At 47.5% G+C, this 15894-nt stretch overlaps 2 protein-coding genes across 2 annotated transcripts; both read right to left on the minus strand.

Annotated features, from left to right (window-relative positions):
• Window positions 1-3815: 3815 nt before the first annotated feature.
• On the minus strand, window positions 3816-9258 carry SDR39U1 (short chain dehydrogenase/reductase family 39U member 1). Its single transcript, XM_064399707.1, has 6 exons — window positions 9217-9258; window positions 8753-8859; window positions 8344-8426; window positions 7186-7307; window positions 6008-6151; window positions 3816-5795 (listed from the first exon to the last, which is right to left on the minus strand). The coding sequence occupies exons 1-6, from the start codon at window positions 9245-9247 to the stop codon at window positions 5380-5382; spliced, it is 903 nt and encodes a 300-aa protein (XP_064255777.1). The 5' UTR covers window positions 9248-9258; the 3' UTR covers window positions 3816-5379.
• Window positions 9259-11962: 2704 nt separating this feature from the next.
• On the minus strand, window positions 11963-15838 carry LOC135286612 (olfactory receptor 5J3-like). Its single transcript, XM_064399699.1, has 2 exons — window positions 15698-15838; window positions 11963-13290 (listed from the first exon to the last, which is right to left on the minus strand). Exons 1-2 carry the CDS (start codon window positions 15756-15758, stop codon window positions 12299-12301), a joined length of 1053 nt encoding a protein of 350 aa, XP_064255769.1. The 5' UTR covers window positions 15759-15838; the 3' UTR covers window positions 11963-12298.
• Between the last annotated feature and the right edge of the window lie 56 nt (window positions 15839-15894).

Consider the following 15894-nt stretch of genomic DNA (forward strand, 5'->3'; position numbering starts at 1 on the left):
GCACTGCCCAGCCCTGGGATTGGCCTCACCCATGAGCAGGACCCTGTGCTTGGCCTTGTTGAACTTTCTGAGGTTTGCCCCAGCCCACTTCTGTGCTGTCAAGGTTCCTCTGTGTGGCATCTGCTCCCTCTACATCCACCACAGCACTCAGCTTGGGAAGCAGCACCTCTGCCTGGAATGCACCTCACCTAAAGCAAGGACCTGCAAATTAGGCTGAGCTGAAGCTTATCCATGGAGCTGCAGGGGCTCTCTGTGTAAATACAGACAAAAGAGTCACCCACACAGGACCTGCTGTCCCCAATCCTCCACTCCCACCGCTGGGGCTGGCTGTAAGTCCACATTGCCCAGGTGATCTGTGCACTAAAAAATAAGTCAGGACAGGGGAGGTGGCTGTCTCAGCTCCCATCAGTCAGGGAGTCTGCAGAGGGAATGTGCTCACCCTAAAGTCAACATCACTGTGGCCAGGCTGTTCCTCCTTGGTTCCATGGACAGCTCAGTCTCAACCCCAATTTCTTCCCAAGTTCTGGCCTTCCCTTATGTTAGATTATTATGAAGATCTCTGCATCACAGTCCTTTTTCAAACTTCTTTTTCAGCCAGATAAATGGCATGAGTTGAAAATCAGTGTCTCAAGTTTTAGAAAAATAATGTTGTAATTTGTGAATTTGGAGACACTGTGGGGGAGTTCTAAGAGAAGAAGGAAGCTGCTCACCTGCACCCACAGCCCAAGATGACTGAGCCACTTCCCTGATAGGAAGTTACCTCTACTTAGCTGCTGAAACAAAAATCTAATTTCTTCTAAGAAAAAAACACATGCAGAATAAACCACAACTTTTTTTTTCCTCTGTAAACTATCCCCCAAATGGAATTTCAGAGAATTGTAGAAATGAGATGTTTCTGCACCTTTCCATTGCCTTTGGTGAATACTCTGCAGTATTCATTTTTTCCCATCACAGTTTCCTCTTTAGTGTCAGTGAGTAATTCCATTTTAAGTCCCTATATACTTAATCCTATTTTCTGCTTGAAAATTGCAGGGTTTTTTTCACAGATCCAAAAAGGAAAACCACTTTTAGTAGGAAATCATATTTTCTAACAATCCACAGTTAATACTGTGTACTCTTTGTTCTCATTTCCCATAAAAAATAGTATTTTCACAGAAACTTGGAGGAGAGAAAAAAAAATTGCTTTCAACTCTAATCCAGCCTTTCTCTTTTGCCTCAGTAATCTCCCTAAAATACAAATAAGACTGAGCTCCAGCAATAACCTGAAATACAGAAATGCTGAGACAGGTATGATTCATGCCTGCCCTCCCTCAGTCCTCTCCCAACACATGGGGAGTGTCTCTGAAGCTGACTCTGCTAAGTAAGATTATGTATTAAAAGTGATAAACAAGCATTTTCAGGTCATTTTCTCTTTCACAGTATAATCATTGCCTCTGGCAGCATGTGGAATTACTCGTCCTTCCAGTATTTTTGGCAGAAAGAGCAAATACCTTCAGCAAACTCCTGTTTCTGTGATCCAACTTCACACAAGCTACGAGATGTCATTCTCAGGTTACAAGATAAAACAGCACAGCCCTGCTCAGAGGAGAAGGATGCAAACCTACCTCCAAGAGAAGACTCCAATGATATTCCCTTATAGGACTCCTGATGCCTTTGTTAAGGGAAATTATGGGATTCAAGAAGAAAGCAATATCCAAATCACCTTGCACTTCTGGCCGTTCAAAAAAGAATAACAATAATATAATTAGCAAAACTAGATTTTATCATCATGGGGCTAATTAAAAAGTTCTTGTAGTGCTTCATGTCATGTGGATCAGGACCACGTGCAGATGAAGGAACCTTGTGATAACTGGAGCAGAACTAAAATGGAAATTTTCATGGCAGTGTAGTCACTCTTCCCCTTTGCAAGATGAAAAAATGCAAATTACAACTCTCCCAACCACAGACTTGCTGCCTGGAGCTTGTGTTCAACTGTGCTTTGAAATAAAAGTTCAGTCATTGCTACAGGATTGTTGTATCAGTAAAGCCTTCAGGGCAGTGATTCTAAAACACGTCTCTGCTCCTTTACAAAGTGGATTTTTCTGGTTATACAATAAAACCTTGGTCTACACATACACAAAGGAGCACAGATGCCCACCAGCAGATAGAGAAACCAGAGAGAAACCTAATCAGAGAAATGGACACTGCGGTCCACCTCTTCCAAGGGCTGTCCCAGGAGATCCAGCAGCCCCAGGGCTGGGTGTGGTACCTGTTCCAGTGGTCAGTGGGAACAGCTTCGGGGTCAGCTCATACCCTGAGGCACAGGTAATGCCCAGGAGATAAAGCACCTATGATGGAATGGAGGGAGAAAAGCATCTCAGATGGTTCCACGATTTACTAGGGATGTTCAGGGGAGGAACCACACTTGTGTGGCCATGCCCTGCTCCTGCTCAGTGCAGTCAGGATTTCCTGAGTGGGGATCTCTATTCTGCGTGCCCATGTGTGCTGCAGCTGAAGTCACAGTGCCCACGTGTCCATGGTGCCAGGTGCCATGGGCCTGCTTGGACACACGTGAGCTCATCTTGAGCCCCTGTCAACCAGCACACCCAGGCCCTTCCAGCTCTTCCCTAAGCCTGCAGCACTGCATGGCCTTGTGACCCAGGTGTAGTGTCGCCATGGTATTTTCTGAAAAATCCCTTTGCCAGGAATTTTTCTCCTGAGAAGCCTCAGGGGAAAAGAAAAACAGTAATTATCTGCTGCTGTGGAATGCAACAGGCGCATCTTTGATTGGTCCATGTTCTTGTTTCTAATTAATGGCCAATCACAGTCAGCTGGCTCAGACTCGCTGAGAGTCACGAGCTTTTGTTATGATTCCATTCCTTTGCCTTCCTTTCCAGCCTTCTGAGGGATATTTTCTCTCTCTTCTTTTCAGTATAGCATTTTAATGTAATATAATATCATAATAAATCAGCCTTCTGAAACACGGAGTTAGATTCTCCTCTCTTCCCTTGTCCTGGGACCCTCAAACACACCCAGAGTGTAGGACCCAGCACTGGGCCCTGATGAGCCTCCTACCACTGGCCTTGCCCCATGGGTCCAGCCAGAGACCTCTGCAGCCTTCCCACCTCCCAAAACCATCCAAGCTGGTGTCAGCCAGCCTTCCCACCTCCCAAAACCATCCAAGCTGGTGTCAGCCAGCCTTCCCACCTCCCAAAACCATCCAAGCTGGTGTCAGCCAGCCTTCCCACCTCCCAAAACCATCCAAGCTGGTGTCAGCCAGCCTTCCCACCCTCCCAAAACCATCCAAGCTGGTCAGCCAGCCTTCCCACCCTCCCAAAACCATCCAAGCTGGTCTGCCAGCCTTCCCACCCTCCCAAAGCCATCCAAGCTGGTCTGCCAGCCTTCCCACCCTCCCAAAGCCATCCAAGCTGCTGTCTGCCAGCCCTTCCACCCTCCCAAAACCATCCAAGCTGGCATCAGCCAGCCTTCCCACCCTCCCAAAACCATCCAAGTTGGTGTCTGCCAGCCTTCCCACCTTCCCAAAACCATCCAAGTTGGTGTCTGCCAGCTTACTAAGGGTGCATGCAACGCCCCATCCAGACCACTGGTGAAAGATACTGGAAAGGACTGGTCCCAGTACTGAGCCCTGGGGAATACCAGTTGTGATGGGCCACCAGCTGGATTTAACCCTTAACCACACGTGGCACTCAGCTGCCCAGACTGGTTTGTACCCAGTGGAGAGTAACCCATGCAGGCCATGAGCAGCCAGCGTCTCCAGGAGAGCACTGTGGAAAATCGAGTCCAAGGTTTTACTGAAGTCCATGGTTCAGCAGAAATTAAGGGGTACAAGGAAGGGAAATACCAACTTTAATTAGGGAATCAGTGTCTTACAATTTGTGAAATAATGGGTAGAGCAGACCAACAATACAAATGGTGCAGAACTACGACTGCTACAGAAAACTCTGAATTAAGCCTTGCTGTCTTCAATACTGTGTTGCAACTTAGCAGTCAGCCCAGAGCTGACCCCAAAGCAAGGCAGCAGTGTAGATCACTCAGCTCTGCCAGAAGGAGACCCAAACTCCAGGATCAGCCTGGTCACAGATGTCACCCAGATGTCTCCAGTATGTACTGAGCAAAGAGACAGGAGAGTGAGGCATTTAGAGTTCACCAAGACTGATCCTTCAGCTGCTCTGACTACAGCATGACATAAACCAGAAATACGTGGACTGCTGTTGTTCTGGATGGCAAAAAGTAGGTCTTTATCTGCCTGAAGTAACTTTTAATAGAATTTTCTAGCCTCACGTCACACTAGGAGTATTTCTCCCAAAGTACTGCTATAATAAACTTCACTGCTCTGTGGACTTCACACCCTGCAACCCCCTTTGGGATATGGAAGTGGGTGAAGGGAAGCACATGGATACATTTTCTGCCACTGCAGATGAAATTGCCATTTGCTTTAGAAGGGAAAAGGTACTGCTTCCCAAGGCAGACCAGGCAGCTTGGATATCCTCAGTGCCCAGTCAGGAGTAACACCCTGAACACAAGCACCACCTCATGGGATCAATAAAGGAAAACCACCCTGGTCTGAGGTAAGCACAAGGAAGGCAATAGCTGAAATGCTCCTTTGGACTAAAGCCTGACTAAAGCACTGCCTCACACAGTGAGGTACCACCCAGCTTTCCTGAGCTCAAGCTTAGACAGGCACTCAACCAAGGCAAAGCAGTCCAGGGGCCACAGCCTGATTGTCACCCTCTCCTCCACGGGCTGGCAAAGCAGGGCTCTCCTCATCCCTGCCACAGCACAAGGGGTATGGAACCCAGGAAGGGTGTAACTCTTTGGATTACTCAGCTGAAAGTACTGACACATTGACTTGGTGCCAGTCACAAGAAAAGAGAGGACAGTCTCCAAACAATCTGTATTCAGCACCCTAAGATAGATCCTCTCCCACAACCACCAAGACCAAGAAAGAGACTTTAGCTCTTCTGCTTTGCCTGTCATCATGGAGAAGAACAGGAAGGGCAATTTCCAGTACCATGGAGGAATTCCAACAGCACTAGTACCTGCTTCCTCCTGCCACACCTCTCAGGGGAGAAGACATGACACCCCCAGCTGCTTTGCCAGCAGTTCACACACACACCATGCAAAAGGGGAGATGGGCAACTCCACAGTCACAATCCTTTGAGGGGCTTGTGCCCTTCCCCAAATGCAGGTGATGATAAGATTCAGGTGGCAGGAAGAGGGATGATTCCTAAACTAGGGATGCACACAGTGAGATATAGGGGTGGAAAGGACTGCTTACCCCTTCTGTACGTGGATGGGGAAGTGGCAAGGGGCAGGGCTCCCCTCTTTGATGGGAAGGCATGAGCTCACACAAACAGTGCCCACCCAGCTGGGGAGGCCTTAAGCCACGATGTCCTTCAGAGCTGCAGGCAGCTCAGGGAAGATGAAGCGGTAGCCGCTCTCCAGGGTGCGTTTGGGCAGCACCCTCTGTCCCTCCAGCAGCATGAGCGCCCGCTCTGGCCCAAAGACAGCCCGCACGGCCCAGGCGGGCACCGGCAGCAGCGCCGGCCGCCCCAGCGCCGCCGCCAGCTCCTGGGCAAAGCTGCCATTCGAGGTGCCAGGGGAGGATGGGGCCACGCCGTTGAGGATGCCCTGCACAGACTCCTTCTCCAGGGCATGACACACAATCCCAGCCAGGTCCTGAATGTGGATCCACGGGAAGGGCTGCAGTCCAGAGCCCATGGGGCCTCCAAGCCCCAGACGGAAAGGCAAGAGCATCTGAGAGATCGCACCGCCACCTCGACCCAGCACCACGCCTGCGGGGAGAACAGAGTGAGACCAGGTCCCTGCCCAGAGGGCAAACCCCCTTCACACCCACACCTACAAGCAGGAGAATCCTTAGAGGGCTGGACCAGAACAGGAGCCCAGCAAGGAGAGACAGAAGAACTGATGCCCTTTACCCCCCTCTTGCCACTCTTGCCCCAGCAGTAAAGCAGTCACCATTAATGAGCACGACGCCCCATCTCACCTGATCTCACCACAACACCACGAGCTGGGCTCCCAGGGATGAGAGCTGCAGCCTCCCACGAGCTCACCAGGCGTGAGAAGAAGTCAAAATCCCCTCCTGGACTGTCTTCAGTGTACTCAGCTGTGGGGCTGGGGCGGTAATAACCTGCAGAGAGACAGCAGAAAGGGAGTCAGGGTTGAATGATCACACCCAGCCCCCCCTTCCCCATCAGACCATCTTCTCTGCCTCCAGGAGCCCAGAACTCCTGTGAGGAAAGGCTGAGAGAACTGGGATTGTTCAGCCTGGAAAAGAGACCTAACTGCAACCTTCCAGTACCTGAAGGTAGCCCACAAGAAAGCTGGAGAGAGACTACAAGGGCCTGGAGTGCCAGGACAAGGGGGAATTGCTTCAAGTTGAAAGTCAGTTTAGACTGGCTGCTAGGAAGAAAATCTATCCTGTGAGGGTGGGCAGGCCCTGGCACAGGGTGCCCAGAGCAGCTGTGGCTGCCCCTGGATCCCTGGAGTGTCCAAGCCCAGGCTGGAGAGGGCTTGGAGCAACCTGGGACAGCGAAAGGTGTCCCTGTCATGGCAGGGGGTGGCACTGGATGGGCTTTAGGGTCCCTTCCAACCCAAACCATTCTGGGATTCTGTGAGCTCGATCACTCCCCCAGGGACATCCTCACAGGAACAGCACAGGGTCTCTGATGGCAATGCTGACAAGTTTTTGAACTACCCACGTGCTCCACAGCTTCAGTAGGATGCACTAACACTCAGGCAGCCCCAAAACCCAAACAGGCCTGCAAGCAACACACTGAGCTGCCTGGAAAGTGCCTGCTTTAATACTGGGCATCACAGAGGATAAACCACTGCTTTAAAGATAAACCTCAGCTTTAGAGACTGAAGGAAATTGGAGATTATGCAGAGGGCTTCAGCTGAGGCCTTACTGACACAAATTGATTCTACAGGATGTCGAAAGAACACAGAAAAACTTCTGCCCTCATGACAACAAGACAAAACATAGGGACCCAATTTCCTCTCCAGCAGCACTAAAAGCTTAGCAAGGCTTGCCTAAACACAGTGACACTGATGGCAATAAAGCTGACGTTTCAAGGCAAGACAGGTGCTCCTGAGGAACTGTGTTTGTGTCTGCAGGCAAAGCCCCTCCAGGCCAGCAGTGCTGTCTTCAGGCCCAACCAATACCTACGCCAGTGACGAGGACCCAGGCTCGGGGTGGCTGCTCAGCAGCAGCAATGGCTTTGGCCAAGGCCTTGGTGGTCTCCACCCGGCTGCTGACGACCTCCCTGCAGAAGGCATCACTCCACCTGGGAAAGGGAGAGCCAGGGATTAAACAGCTCACAGGACACCCAGGAAGCACTGCCACCAAGGGGGACCCAGCCCACACCAGCTCACAAGCACAGGTGATGCCTCAGGTTTTGGCTTTTCTATTTTTCAGGTTCTGTGCTGCTTTAGTGGGTGGGTCTGGCCTACACATGAGGGGATGGTGAGCTCTCTGCACAGAGCAGGGAGACAAAACAATTCCTGCTCCAGCTGGGAACCAAGGACAAATGATCCAAATCTCATCCCAAGAGCAGAAACAACGTGGAAGGAAGAGAGAAAAACAAGAAGGATGGGACTGCATGGGCTGGGGCTGCAATTGGACAATTAACTCCAATATGCAAATAGAACAGGGATTATAAAAGTGAGAGACCCCGTGACCAGTGGGGCATTTTGTGACCATTTGGTTCACCTGGGGTGTAGCCCTGGTTGGGCTCTTGTGCTGCCCAAGGTGGATCCATTGGGGCCTCCTAATAAATCCCTGCTTTATTCCTTAGCTCTGTCCAGTCCCTGTTCTAGGCCAGCCTGCACAAGGCATCAAGGAGAGGTCACAGAACTCCCCTCACCCCACAGCAAAGGAAGGACATGACACCTTACAGCACAAAGGCAGGGGAACTGTGGGACATGGTGGCTCTTTCCTTACAAGATTGTGGGGTTTGGACTGCCTTCAGACAAAGTCAGACAAAGCTAGACACCAAAGCTGGTGTTCCTCCCAGAAGTCAAACTTTGGTTCTCATTTTGCATTAACAAATGTAGGCACGGCACACAATGTCCTTTTGGAAATGTGGAACTAATGCTTCTGGCCTCCAGCTGCAGATCTAGGAGGGAACTTTTCTTCCAAAGGTCTCTCAGAACCTACCACGCCCACAGAAATGTTCTGGGTACTTGAGGATGCAAATGTCAACAGCTGGTTAACTCAACAGCTTCCTGGTCATGTTGTTTCCTCCCTTTCCACAAGCCCTGACAACACAGGCCTGTCTTGCCTCCACCTTGTCCCAACAGAACTATGGAACATCAAGTTACCTGCGGAAAGGGTTGAGGACATTTTCACCAGCCAAGTTGACCACAGCATCACACAGGGGCAGCCCGGAGCGGGACAGCTCCTCCTAGGCAGGAGGAACAGACATCACACATCAGGCCTCCCCTCTGCTCAAGCCTTCCCTGCAAACAAACAGGGCAGGCTCCCAAGAACTTCAGCCAGTTTCTTCCTGACATTTGCAGAGACAAGCACAAATGGATAAGGTTTTGCTTCTTGGAGCTACAGCAGTACCCATTCCAATGACTGTGACCCATGGAACACCCAGCAAAAGGACATCCAGAGGAGCCAGACCTCCCTTGGCAGGGTCCCTCTGTGCCATGGAAAGCCAGAGCACGCAGCCTGGTTTCTCAGCCCTGTCACACTCCCCCTGCTGTGACCACTCTCATCTCATACCCAGCTGATCCGATCCTTGCCCCCTCTTCGAGACACATGGGTCACTTCGTGCCCTCGGCTCCGCAGCAGCTGGGTCAGGGCTCTGCCCACGAAGCCTGTCCCACCACCTGGTGAGAGAGACAGACAGACAGACCGTCAGGGCAGTGTCCCTGTGCCATCGCCCCCCGGCAGCAGAGGCGGCCCGTGCCAGGGACTGCATCTCCGCAGCCCCAGCAGCACCGCCCGCGCTCATGGCCAGCCCCATACCCGGGGGAGAGGCGGCCGAGCTCCAAGGCAGCGGGCAGCACCCGCAATCCAGGCCCGGCCGGCCCTTCTCCAAAACTCCGTTCCGCCCAACACTCCCGCTCCCTCAGGGCACCGCTCCCTCACGGTCCCGTTCCCTCAGGCCGCCGCTCTCTCTGTCCGCCGCTCCCTCACGACCCCCGCTCCCTCACGGTCCCGCTCCCTCAGGCCCCCGCACTCACCCACCACTACCCGCATTGCCGCGCCGCGCATGCGCCGAGAAGCGCCCGCCGCGCGTGCGCCCCCCGCCGCGCACGGCGCCCCCAAGTGGCGCGGAGGCCCTCAAAGGGTCAGCGCGGGGCAGAGCGGGGCTGAGGGGAACGAGGAGAACGGCCCGGGGCTGAGGGGACACTCGGGGAGCGGAGCAGAGCGGGAGTGAGGGGACACTCGGGGAACGGCCCGGGGCTGAGGGGACACTCGGGGAGCGGAGCGGGGCTGAGGGGACACTCGGGGAGCGGAGCAGAGCAGAGCGGGGCTGAGGGGAACGAGAACGGCTCGGGGCTGAGGGGACACCCGGGGAGCGGAGCAGAGCGGGGCTGAGGGGACATTCGTGGAACGGCCCGAGGCTGAGGGAACACTCTGGGAACGGACTGGGACCAAGGGGACACTCGGGGAAGGGCCCGGGCTGAGGGGACGCTCGGGGAGCGGGGCTGAGGGGACACCCGGGGAAGGGCCCGGGGCTGAGGGGACGCTCGGGGAGCGGAGCAGAGCGGGGCTGAGGGGACGCTCGGGGACCGCCTGGGTCCAGCGGCTGCGCCTGGCGCGGGACACATCAGCCCGAGGAATTCGTGTGGGCAGGTTATCAGTTCGCAAAAGCGCAGGAGTGAACGCACGGAGAGGCTCTGGCTGCCCCTGGATCCCTGGCAGTGCCCAAGGCCAGGTTGGACAGGGTTTGAGCAGCCTGGGACAGGGCAAGGTGTCCCTGCCCATGTCACGGGTGGGACTGAGTGAGTTTTAGGGCTCCTTTCAATCCAAAACAGTCCGTGACTCTATGATTCTCTTATTCTAGGAAGTGTTTTTAATATTGCTGGTAGAAAACAAAGAATGGTGCAGTTGGGAATTAGGCAGGGGCTGTTCTCGTTGACCCTGAGCCTCCCTTCTCTCTGACACCTGCTTGCCTGTCTTCTTGGGGTCATGGGAAGAGAAATTCTTTCAAGGATGTGATTCTGCCACTGGGCTGGAAATGTCTCCTCTGAGATGCCATGGAACACACACGGGAGACACAGCCTCCCACCTGCAGGCAGCTGGAGCAGCCTTTGCTTCACGCAGAGTCGCCTGTCTTGTCAGCTCCTTTTACCCGTGTCCTGTGAGGAACAGAGGGTGACAACGGCCTGTAGGCAACATCTCTACACATTGGTGGCTCTTCTGGAGCAGGAACAAATGCTACAGATATTTCTACCCGCTATCCAACTTAGTGCACCTAATCATCTTTCCTTGTCTGCACATACAGCTGTAGTTATTGCACCAACTTTCTGTTCATCCATCATCCATCCATCCATCCATCCATCCATCCATCCATCCATCCATCATCCATCCATCATCCATCATCCATCCATCCATCCATCATCCATCCATCCATCCATCCATCCATCCATCCATCCATCATCCATCCATCCATCCATCCATCCATCCATCCATCATCCATCCATCCATCATCCATCCATCCATCATCCATCCATCCATCCATCCATCCATCATCCATCCATCCATCCATCATCCATCCATCCATCCATCTATCCATCCATCCATCCATCATCCATCCATCCATCCATCCATCTATCCATCCATCATCCATCCATCATCCATCATCCATCATCCATCCATCCATCCATCATCCATCCATCCATCCATCCATCCATCCATCCATCCATCCATCATCCATCCATCATCCATCATCCATCATCCATCCATCCATCCATCATCCATCCATCCATCATCCATCCATCCATCATCCATCCATCCATCCATCCATCATCCATCCATCCATCCATCCATCCATCCATCCATCCATCTGTCCGTCCGTCCATCCATCCATCATCCATCCATCCATCCATCATCCATCCATCCATCCATCATCCATCCATCCATCCATCCATCCATCCATCATCCATCCATCCATCCTCCATCCATCCATCCATCATCCATCCATCCATCCATCATCCTTCCCCCAGTCTGTCCCTCAGTCACAGAACCATTAGGGTTGGAAAAGACCTCCAGGATCATTGTGTTTGACTGAACACCACCGTGAGCTAAATCATGGCACCAAGTGTCATTTCCAGTCCCTTTTTGGGCACTTCCAGGAGTGGTGTCTCCCTTGCTTCACTAAGAACCACAGCTCTCCTTATCCCTCTGGCCACCAGCTCTGTGAAGTGCCAAGTCCTGTGGTTAAGAAAAGAAGAAATGGGTTTTCTAGGAGAAGCCATCTTGGAAATTTGAGATTTAAGAGTTATTTGCACAGGAAGATGCTTTGTGCTTCACTCTCATCTGAATTAATTTAGCTGTGGATGTGCAGAGTGAGAATGCCTCCACCTGAGCTGGCTGTGTTCCAGTGCACTGAAATAAGCTGCTGCCAGAATCTGGGTTTGTGTCCTATTTCACATGTTCAGCACACTCTTCAAATTGTCCAATCCAATGGTGTTAATTGTGGCTTTAAAATGCTGGTATCTTTTGAATGGCTGTAAGAGGCCTCTAAATTACAGGTCAGATGGATTGTAAATGTCTAATTACGGTTAAATGAAACCTCACTTTCATCTGCTCTAGGAAAGGAATAAAGCTAGGCAGAGAAGAATAATAAAAAAAAGAAATGCTTTTGTCCACAATAACAGAAAAGATGTCAGAATTATGTGTCACTTTGGTCAGCCATTTAACAGATGTGTGGTCTTGGCTTACTTAATTAACCTTACTTTTAAATTCTTATTTTTATTCTGGTTTTATGTGTAAGCATCAGTGATTTAAGTGTAATAGAGGTAGGCTTATGAAATAAATTCTTAGAAATCAAACATATTGCCCATTGAAGGATATGCTATCAAAAAATGTTTAGTTGAAATAACAATTACTAGATTCTCATAGACTTGTTTATATCCTGCTTTCACTGACCATCTAGAAACACAAAAGACTCTTGAAAGCAAGTCCTTTATTTTACATTCTGTCCTTTATTTTACATTCAGGTCCTGCTGTCCTTTACTTTAAATTCTGTCCTTTATTGTACAGTCAGGTCCTGATGTCCTTTATTTTACAAACTGGACACTGTGCTCATTCTCAGCTTCAGGAAAGGTGCTTAAAAAACCCTTTCCTTTTTAACTGTTTTTTCAGAGATTCTTTTACCTCCCTGTTTCGGAGGGTGTAAATGAAAGGGTTCAGCATGGGAATAACCACAGTGTAGAAGATGGAGATGGTTTTGCTTGTGCTGGGTGAGGACGCAGCTCCAGGCTGAGCGTACATGAAGAACACTGTCCCAAAGAACAAGCAGATTGTCACCATGTGAGAAGAGCAGGTGGAGAAGGCCTTGTGCCTGCTTTCAGCTGAGGGCATCTGGATGATTGTGATGATTATATAACTGTAGGAGATAAAAACCACCAGGGCAGTGCCCACAATTATTGCTCCACACACAGCCAGCATTACGAGCTCGTTGACAAGGGTGTTGGAGCAGGAGGTGTGCATCACTGCAGCCACTTCACAGAAGAAGTGGTTTATTTCTCTGTGCCCACAGAAGGACAGGCTGAAGGTGAAGCCTGTCTGGATGGTGCAGTTGATGCAGCCTGACAGATAAGAGCCCAGCACCATGAGCACACAAAGCCTTCTGCTCATGATGACCTGGTAGAGCAGAGGGTTGCAGATGGCAGTGAAGCGATCATAAGCCATCACAGCGAGGAAAAAGGCTTCTGTTGTGCCAAAGAGAGAGAAGAAGAACATCTGCGAAGCACAGCCAGTGTAGGAAATGCTCCTTGTGCCCAGCAAGAATGCCAGTGCTGCCCTGGGAGTGATGACAGAGGAATAACAGATGTCCAAGGCGGACAGGTTCTCCAGAAAGAAGTACATGGGGGTGTGCAGGCTGGGCTCCATCCTGATGGTGAGGATCATGCAGATGTTTCCCACCACAGTGACAACGTACATTGTGGAGAAGAGAACAGCCAGAAGGACTTGGGATCCTGGGTGGGATGTGAACCCCACCAAAATGAACTCACTTGTCCTGGTGTGGTTTTCCATCTTTGCTTTCCAAAAGGAAATTAGGATGCAGTAGATTGCAGATAGTTTGCCTGGAGAAGCAATTGTAGAAGAATAAGATAAACAGTGAGATATAGGAAACATAAGAAATATAAATTAATAAAATTCTTTTTTGTTATCAATTATATATACTAATTATATAAAATAATATACATAATATAAAATCTTAAACTATTTAAAATATTAAATACAATGTAAATTATATATAATTCAAAATGACATTAATTATAATATCATATATCATTAATTAAAATAATATATAAAATATCAATATGATATAATTATTAATATGAATAGTAAATATTAACAATGTAATATATGGATATAATAGAATTTTATATAATGTAATCTATTATATATTATATGTAACATAATATATTGATTATATTATTTTTATATTATTATAATTTAGTTATTAATTAATCAAATTAAATATAAAGAGATGAAAAAGTATAAAATTTATTGAAATATCATCTCTGCAGATTTTTGTCAACTATTCCAGAGTAATTTGTAAGCTAATAATCCTGTAATATTATCTTCAGTATAAAGAAACATTCTGCATGCAGCTTATCCAACCTGTTTTAATTTAATAAATTTTACAACCAACTAGAATAGACATTTCGTTCTACAGTCAAAGACCTATTTCAGATTTAAGTGGACAGAAAAAAATCTTATACTAAGATTGCAATTAACGCACAAAAGGCTGCTCTCCCCTAAACAAAAGAACAAGGGAACGTGCTTCTTCAGATGATGCAAAAGAATTTAAAATATATATGAGCCACTAAATGTATTAAAGTAATGTGGATAATTGTTTAAAAAAATCCCAAGTCTATTATTTTTAAAAGCCCACATTTTTTCATGTGAGAAACTCACTTTTTTCTTTTAGAAAATACTTGGAAAAACCCACTTCAGATGGTGAGATTTCTGAAATAAATTTTCTCCACTCAAATGTTAATTCATGCAATACGTTAAAAATTGACTAATTGACAGACTGGTTCAAGTAATTCCTCTTCAATTAAGTAATTTTATTTTCATAAGCTAGTTGTTCTCTCACCTTGGCTTGAAAATATTCTGTTGATTTATGCCTACATTAGAACTAATAGTTTGGTTGCCTTTAAATTCAGTGGCCAGAGATAAACACTCCAGCTTTAGAATATTTGCTGTAGAAGTACATTTTCATATACTGTAAAATATGAATCATATTTTAAGATTTTCTGTTTTTCTCCATTGATCTAAAGGGAAGTGCAGCTGTTGTGTCTGTGAAAAGTTGGATGCAGATGTAAAAAGCTGAGTGACAGAAATGGTATTTTGTTTGGTTTGCTGTCATTTCCATTAGATAAGTTTTCTTAACCAGCGTGGACTTAATCTTTTAAAAGCATTGAATTAATTTTTAACACATTTCTCCACATATCCCTCCATGGTCCTTGAAATGTAACCTCACCTCTAGGTACCCTCAGAAGGTATTTAATATATTAAATTTGTTCTATTTAATGTTTTGTTCTTATTTACCTATGAGTCTTAGGAAAGGGAAATAAATTTAGAGAAATAATTTCTCTTTGCATAACCTGGCTCATCAAATATTTTGAGTTTTCCTGGGGATTTTTGTGTGCAGAGAGCTGAGGTTTAGGCAGTCAAGGTCAAGTATGAAGTCAAAGCCTTTTCAAGCCTGTTTACAGTTTCCACAATTCCTAAAGGTTCCCATATTGCCAAAAGAGAGAAATAAATGCATCCACAATGTGATTCTTCTAGTCTTACCCTACCTGTTCAAACCAGGGAAAAAACAGTCTGTCTTTGATAAAAATTAATAAAGCCAGCCAGAAGAGAATAAAAATAAAAGAGAGACTTTTGTCCGCAATAATGTAAAAGAAAACATCAAAATCCTATGTCACTATGGTCAGGCATTTAGCAGGTGTGTGGTCTTGGCTTATGTAATTGACCTTATTTTTAAATTCTTATTTTTGTTCTGGTTTTATGTGTAAGTGTCAATCATTTAAGTGTAATAGATGTAAACTTATTAAATAATTTTCTGATAATCGAACATATTGTCCATTGAAGGATATCCTACATTCTATGCAAAGTTGTTTAGTTGGAATAACAATTACTACTGCTTAATTAAATGGCTTTTTAAAGAGGCTAACAAAAACTTCAGCTAAGAATGAAGATGCTGGAGATACTTCTCACTTTAGTGAGAAAGGAAGATTTTTTGATTCACCTGAAAAGTCTCTGGAACTGTCTCTTGGTTGATCAAACAAAAATCTAGAATCCATTAAAAACTGGCTTCCTGTTAATGTATTTAATTTCCAGAAGAACTAACTGCATTCATAAGCCCTGATTACTATGTTCTATATAATGAAAAAAAGAGAAAACAGCTTTTAGTCCAGTTCTGTCACCACATTTAACAAATCAAAGCTCAGATTTCACACACCACAATACACATACCTTGTAATACAGTTATTAAAGGCAGGTTTGGTTTTTTGGAATTCAGGTTTCTTGAACACATTGCCAAAAAATATTGAACATTTTTTCTACTCAGCTGATTTTTCGGTAGTCTCTTGTAATCAATACATCACTGGCCTTTCCTCTGACTGCTTCTAAAAGCATTCTCCTTAGCATGTTGCTTATATACACTTTAATAA

This window comes from Passer domesticus, chromosome 27 (assembly GCF_036417665.1).
Source record: "Passer domesticus isolate bPasDom1 chromosome 27, bPasDom1.hap1, whole genome shotgun sequence".
Classification (NCBI taxonomy): domain Eukaryota; kingdom Metazoa; phylum Chordata; class Aves; order Passeriformes; family Passeridae; genus Passer; species Passer domesticus.

Coding starts and splice junctions, on each gene's coding strand:
- SDR39U1 (XM_064399707.1), bottom strand. CDS start 9,247: ATGCGCGGCGCGGCAATGCGGGTAGTGGTGG. Junction 8,860..9,216: donor GGCAATGCGGGTAGTGGTGG/GTGAGTGCGGGG, acceptor CTCTCTCACCAG/GTGGTGGGACAGGCTTCGTG. Junction 7,308..8,343: donor GTCCTCAACCCTTTCCGCAG/GTAACTTGATGT, acceptor TCCCTTTCCCAG/GTGGAGTGATGCCTTCTGCA.
- LOC135286612 (XM_064399699.1), bottom strand. CDS start 15,758: ATGTGTTCAAGAAACCTGAATTCCAAAAAACCAAACCTGCCTTTAATA. Junction 13,291..15,697: donor TTTAATAACTGTATTACAAG/GTATGTGTATTG, acceptor TTGCTTCTCCAG/GCAAACTATCTGCAATCTAC.